Source organism: Ascidiella aspersa, chromosome 9 (assembly GCF_963924565.1).
Source record: "Ascidiella aspersa chromosome 9, kaAscAspe10.2, whole genome shotgun sequence".
In the NCBI taxonomy this organism is placed as follows: domain Eukaryota; kingdom Metazoa; phylum Chordata; class Ascidiacea; order Phlebobranchia; family Ascidiidae; genus Ascidiella; species Ascidiella aspersa.
This window is the reverse complement of record NC_139455.1, coordinates 15,517,501-15,524,703: the sequence shown is the minus strand read 5'-3', so window position 1 is coordinate 15,524,703 and position 7,203 is coordinate 15,517,501. Positions and strand designations below refer to the sequence as shown.

The window sequence follows — 7,203 nt, the reverse complement described above, 5'->3', positions numbered from 1 at the left end:
CGCGATTGGAATAACATTTATACACATAATGCACACATTGTCAAATAAAATGAGGAAAACTACCATTCACATTTTTGAAGGTTATGCTAGTGTACAACTACCAATTACATTACAGTAGAATAAAATACATCTTATGTACATCTAATTAGTTGATAAAGGATATCCTAATTAAATTTTATTTTGCAGTTCCTAAGACGAAAGACTTCATGGAAGTATTCAACAGTAAGTATATGCTGTCATATTTTAAAGCCGTAAATAAAAAAATAAACAGGCCTAATACCAAGCGGCGCTGCAATAGGGATTTTTTTTTCTTTCGCCATGCAACTTGCATGAACTATGCAGCAGTTCTTAACCTTAAGATAAGGATGCAAATTAGAACAAAACAAAACTGTGAAACGGAAGATTCGCGAAAAATGTTGACATTTTTTAAGTTGCAAAAATGTAGTTTTCTTGAGAGCCATGACCTGGTGAACAACCCCTATGAGCAACTTAGATCCCCGTCAACTGTAACTCATTTGTTCTGACCAAGCGCAGCACAAATCGGTCGTGAAAGCGGCAAATATAATCTAAAAGAGCTAATACACTTAGAACTTCAAAAATATGTAGCTCAAAACCTTGTAATTCGGAAAATTAAACCAAACTACAGATGCGTGCAACTTTATTGTAAAGCATGAAGGGAGAATTAACAACAAGCGTAACACGTAACCATACTACACATAAAGTTAGAGCAGTTTTCAGTGAGAATTGTCTGGCGCCCCCTTAAGAAACCACATGAAACTATATAGTTAAGAACCACTGAACTACTTGTAGACACGAGACCGTAGGCCCCAGTAAACCAATAAATTTCATGCAGTTTGTCGTGGAGGAACAATAGAGCTCATTCCGGGAAACGTATTCCTAATGAGGTCGCCAAATTATCCTCTTCACTACGACGATAGCCTCAATTGTTGGATTTCATTTCGCACCAAACCTGGTTATCGTATCTCGGTAAATTTCACTGACTTTCTTACAGAGGAGTGTTGCGACACGTTACAGGTAAGCCAAAAATAGGTTTCTACTCATAGCTGCATGCAGTCAGTCTTAAAGTATACTCTATTTCGTTTAGCCTTTAAAAAAAGAGACACATTTCAATTCTGGTTTGTAGTTATAATTTTAAGTGACCCAAAGTGAAATTATTGTTTAAATGTAAACTTATAAGTTTCTAGAACTTATTGTTTTACGAAGCCAAGCAAAATAAATGCTTGGGAAATTTTGGCCTATTATGGTTTAAAAGCATAACTTACATTGCTATCAAATCGGCATCGTTCGTTGCATCTCATAATAATCGATATTCAATATTAGATTTTCGATGCGGCGACCAAGAACGATCCAAATCCTCTGCTAATAGAGCAATTAAAGGGTGGCAGAAGAGCGAGTCTGGTAAAATCGAACAGAAATGTGCTGACAATGAAGTTCAAGTCAGATGGATCGGGAAGTCTAAAGGGATTCAACGCGATTCTGTCTACAGGTGATTAGCCTGTTGTTAAGTTTTAACATATAACCGTAAAATTCAACATTGTTTTCTGTTTATCCTTTTTAAAACGAAATACCCGGCATTGCCAAGGCTAAATAGAGCATTTCCAAGTTTTAACAAACAAATATTTCGCATAAAACTTTTACTTTAGACTGGTTATATTTGCAAAGTATTATTCTAAAGTTGTCTTGGTATAAGTTATGACCTTCTACCATATTTATTTCCTGGTGCCATGATTGTAATTAGAGAAACGTAGGACATCCGTTTCGCATTGTCTGTCAGCAAAAAGCGCATCCAGTCGAAATCTTACCCCCCTGCCAATCAGTTGAATTGCGATAAAAATAATATGCGAGTCACGATGGTCCGTTGAACCGGCTTTACGCAATCCCGATCAAGTACTATAATACTATAAGTACTATAAGGTTTATTAATAAGCGAGTGTATAACCTCCGAAACTAGAACAATTTCCAGCGTTGCCAACGCCTCAAAGGACCTACCACATGAACATATTGTATTGAGGCAAACTTGTGTCATAATTATTTTTGAAAAAACTTGATGATGCATCAATTAAAAAATCGAAGGCATCTGTTGTACATACGTCATTCGCAACTGTTTACTAATAACAAAAGAACGTGAACCAATAAAACAATTCAAGTTGCGGCATCAAGTTTACTTGATAATGTTTATGTTAAAACATACCATGATAATATTGGTTTGTTTCGATCATTTATTAATATCGTTACATGGGTTAAATATTTTTTTCGTTTCAATTTGTGCAGCAAATAAAAAACACTTTCATCGACAGCATACTTTAAAAAGCTCATTTGTGTCCGATTCTTAAGAGCCTCTGTCAAGATTAAACTTTCGAGTTTTCGATTGCTGAGTTTATGACAGAACCATCGCATATTTAGTTCTTTACGTAAACGATACTAGATTCTTAGTTTTAGGTAGGCTTTGCAGGGTTGTTCCTAAGCTAAAATTTACACTCGCCAGGCGGGCGAGCGGCTATCAATCAGCACGCGCCCGGACTAAATAACACTCGCCAAATTTGTTGGCACGCAGTCTGCCCATTTACGTCATAGCGCGGTCATTTCTTGGGGTATCGTTAACCTTTCTTATGGTTTTTAAACGTAAACATTAGTTTTATAAAAGCCTGGTCGTTTATTTCCATGCCTGGTTGAACAAATTAAGGACTCACAAAGCAGGTTACGCTTAAGAACGTTTTTTATCCGAAATATTTGTCACAATCTATGTGAAAAAAATAGCACTGACAATTTAGTAGCCTGCCTGTTTTCCATTTTTTTTAAAAGCAACATCGCTCTCGTTTTTTTGTATTGTGTTTTTTCTGTGCTTAAAAGGCGTTTGTTTCACCGAACTAAACCATTCTTTCGCACAACAACCACATGCACCAGAGGTTCTGTGCTGCACGACGCCCTATAGAGGGTCGTTACAGATTTCCAAGGGCGTCCGCAATAGTTTTGATTCATATCTTAACATAATTGCCATATAAAATGTTTACAGACAGTCAGTTATTTTTTAAGCTTTGGCTTGGTTGACCGCTATGAACTTAAGAGATCGCAACAACATTCTTACACACTGTAATTGCTAATTCTCGGCTGTAGTTACACAAGTAGGCAGTGTTTTTAAATACCGTGTAGTGTTCAGTGGACCGTTTCGGTCCATCAAAACATCTTAAAAAACACTGCTTACAAATTATATAAGACATTTGCATTCGCACTTATTGTTGCCAAGAACTGCAGCAATTGCTTATAATTTCCTTCGTGACCTCCATTAACCTTATTATTTGTGTAGTGTTGAATGTATTTTCGCCTTGGTGTTTAAGGAAATAATTGGCTCAAGTAATGGTTCGCATAATATTGGCGCTTAACGCAAGTTCTACACCAACTGATTAAATTTCTCGTCTGAGCCACTCGCCAGTCGGGCGAGTGGGTGTTAATCAGCACTCGCCCGGAGCGATTTGCACTCGCATTGGCGAGCGGGCGATTTGTGTCAATGCGAGTGCAAATCGCTCCGGGCGAGTGCTTAAGCCCAACCCTGCTTTGTTGCAAGGTCTATATGTGTAGTTATGTTTGTTAAAAGACTAAGGTGTTTGACTGTTTGGGCTAATGCTCTGAACAGTTTAAATTTGCCTCGAAACTGTGCGACGTGTGTGCGTTAACACTTTTACCAGGTTCACTTAATAAATCCAGCAGCATTTCGAACGTCGCCCAGGTTTTGCGTGGTTAAACAAAATGTAAGAAACCACCAAGATGTGTTCTAAATATTTAATACACAATTATTATAGTCTCTGTGCAAGTTTGATAATTGTGATTCTTAGGCGCTGTCACATAAGTACGTATAGCATATTGAATTTAACTTCTAACAGCAGCGGTTATTTGTTGACAAAAATTAATGTGGTTTGTCTGTTCTTGTCCGTAATGCAGAAAGGATGTCAAATACAAGCACCCCAGCACAAACTACAACTACTGAGATAACTACAGCTCAACCTGGTAAGTCCTACCGAAAAAGCAAAACTCGTATCTTAAAACATGCCACATGACATTCGGTGGCGTATCCAGGGGGGTTAGTGTGGGACCCAATTAAAATTTAGTTTTTTGCCTGAAGTTAACGATTGCACACTTATTGGGTTCGCAACTGGCGCCTGGCAAGAGTGTCGACGCACGTGTTTGATTAGCATCTAAAAGTCGCTTTTGCTTGACGTTTATTGCGATTTCTGTTTACTTTTTTCCTATTAATGACGTCATTACAAATCACTATTTTATGACGGCGTAATTAATTGACGTCAGACGAAAAATAGGGGAATTTCCTACGTTGAAAATTCGAAGCACCCACCCCCCCCTTTTTGGATTTTTGGATACCACCCTGATGACATTGCTTGGTTCAGATCGAGTTAATGAGCGCGATACATTTTCAAAATACATTTTTAGTTAAACCATAAAATATATTGTTCCGCCTCTGCTGTACCACTGATATAGAGTTTGGTGTGTCATCTCTATATAATGGTAAAAGTTTTTAATAAGAGTTTTACGATATTGGCTGAAAGAGGTTTGGGTTTGTTCAGCAATTTTAGCTTTCTTCGTCTAAAGTAATGGTTTATATGTTCTTGTTCGCAATATAGAAAGCATTTCAAGTACGGAATCTTCAACCTTTCCCGGGGTCACTTCAGAGCAACTTGGTAAGTGTACTAAAATTAAATGCGTTCTAAACCAAACTCATCCAGCTGGACGACCTCTGGTTTAAGGCGATCTATTAGCAAATTTGAAAAACGTCCTGGATTTTTACATACCAAGGTTTGCCATTTGGAGTTGTAGCATAATAAACAAAACGTTGTAAACATGCATAACAATGTGCAATGCATAGCAATGTGCCCTGCCTTGTATATACACAATTAGTGTGTTATATCAAGAAGCTTCTGTTGGTTTGCTGTGGGCGTAAACCAATGAGTTTTATGTCAAAGTGGTTTATTTGGATTCCATTGTGGACACCTATATAAATGGCTTGGACCGTAAACACTTGCTTGTGAGGCTTGTTCCCCTTATGTTTGGAAGTTTAAACACGAGCTATTTTGTATGCATCTAGTGCTTTTAAACAACTAAAATCTGGGTTTCAGCAGACGGAGAAACGCAATACACCAAATGTTATTTTTTGGTTGTGTATTTGGTTTGTTTTACGAAGTTGCTTATTTTATTTGTAAGTATTTTAAATCATTGCTTTGCTGTTGAACACCATGTTTTAGCTCCGTGCGGATTCCGGGCTACGGCAACTAACACATCGCAGCCGCTTAACTATCCCGGCTGGTCACGACCTTACCCCAGCAATAGCAATTGCTATTGGATGCTTACAGCTCCGGAAGGATCTCAGATTCGTTTTACCCTAACACAGGCGCACACTGAGTCCTGTTGCGACTATTTAAACGTAGGTTTGGTTCAAATAGAGAGAATGTTTTGTAGAATAATAACAATTCATATACAAACTAGGCTTATATAACTTTGGTTAAATAGTTTTTCTGAATTATACGTTTAAGTTTATATTTACGCGGGCAAGTTCCATAATTATTTTCTGGCACAGTTCTTAACATAGAGACCTCGGATGGACACCATTTAGCCACATAATAGTTAACTGTGAAAAGTAAATAACTGGCCTTTACGGTTTCCTTGAAGTATTCCAACTTTGTGTTGTAACCAACACAGTAAACCCGTCACTTTTTAAAGCGATTCAAGAGGGCGCATATACGCAGAAAAATGGTTACACCACATAATGCACTTTTATCGCTTTGTTGTGTTGATTTATTTGCTGCTTCGTTAGTTTTTGGAAAATTTTGTTTTGTCAAATAGATTTACGACAGCTCCACTGCAACTAACCTTCTTGAAAAAGTAAGAGGCACGCCAACAAGAAATCATGTTTATCAATCGACAACTGGGAGCCTTTACCTCCATTTCTACTCGGATAGCAGTGTAAACAAGGACGGTTTTACCGGGAATTTTATAGGTGATAACTGAGAACTGCAAAGTCACAATTTTGTTTATTTGTTTCAGCTTTCGTTTGTAAGATTATTGATCTATTTGTCATGTCGTGTTAATATGTAAATTAAGAAACAGCAAAAATTAGATAAATGTCTTATTGCGATATATCTGGATTTTTTATAGTGTATATCAGTGGTTCTTGCCTGTTTTTTTACCGTTCCTTCCTTTGGTCATTCTCCTATGCCTTGCGCCACCCTACGAAATGCAATTCGGTATTTTTTTAATTACATACCAGTGAGACAACATAAAAATACTAAAATGTACTGTTGGTTGCGCGAAGCAAAAAAGAATTTGAGTTTATTTGGCTGAATTGACTAAACTGTAATTCAGAAGTTTTTTCACATTGGCACCCGAAGTATTTCAAGATGATTTTGACAAAAATGTTGTGGGGGCATTGACTTCACAGTTGTAAGGCTGTATTAAAACAATGTAGTAATTTCGCCCGAAGCGCAAAGATTAACCATTGCATAATTTTTGTTTTAAAAGGTGAAACGACACACAATACAACAGTAATATTGCCAAAAAAAATTTATAAATTTAGCAAAAAAAATGGTTATCACTAAAATATGTATAAAAGTTGTTGGATAAAGGGGATAACTTTTTACCGTTTGTCTATAAGTTATTCATACTAATTTGAAAATGACCGTTTTACGTTCGATGATATGCGCGTATTTCTAATAGACAGAAAACATGCAATGGTAGGCTTTCAACAAAACAGAAAAAAAATCTAAAAATGCGAAAATATTTGGCAAGTTGGCAAAAATAGTATTTGTAAAGGTGTAGAAGTGGGTTGCACAACTTTAATCGCATGTGCGCAACTCACCCAAGTGTCTAACCCATGTTCACAACTTACAACTAACACCATGTTGTTCTAACTAAACAAAGACCAAATCGGATCTAGAAAGTAGCACGTATATAGCGTAAATTTCAAGAAACTGTAAGAAATTAGTAGCGCAGCTCGCAAATTGCAAAACCCTAAACTATTTCTTCAGCTTCCAACCATTAAACTCACTACAAAAAGTTATATGTTGAAGTAGAGCTCGCGCCCCCCAAGAATTGCTTGGCGCCCCCGGTTAAGAACCACCGATGTAGTCCTATAGTAAAAAGGCGCGTTTATTGAAATGAAGAATACAGCTGGACCAACAC

At 37.1% G+C, this 7,203-nt stretch overlaps 1 protein-coding gene across 1 annotated transcript in view; it reads left to right on the top strand.

The window, feature by feature from the left end:
• Positions 1–188: 188 nt before the first annotated feature.
• Positions 189–7,203, top strand: part of LOC146133205 (CUB and sushi domain-containing protein 1-like) — a 28,780-nt gene continuing 21,765 nt past the window's right edge. Inside the window, exons 1-4 of the mRNA XM_083397677.1 lie at positions 189–222; positions 854–1,035; positions 1,342–1,507; positions 3,958–4,023. Of these exons, the coding sequence (XP_083253803.1) occupies positions 207–222; positions 854–1,035; positions 1,342–1,507; positions 3,958–4,023 (430 nt within the window). The 5' untranslated portion in view covers positions 189–206. The remainder of the gene's footprint in view (positions 223–853; positions 1,036–1,341; positions 1,508–3,957; positions 4,024–7,203) is intronic.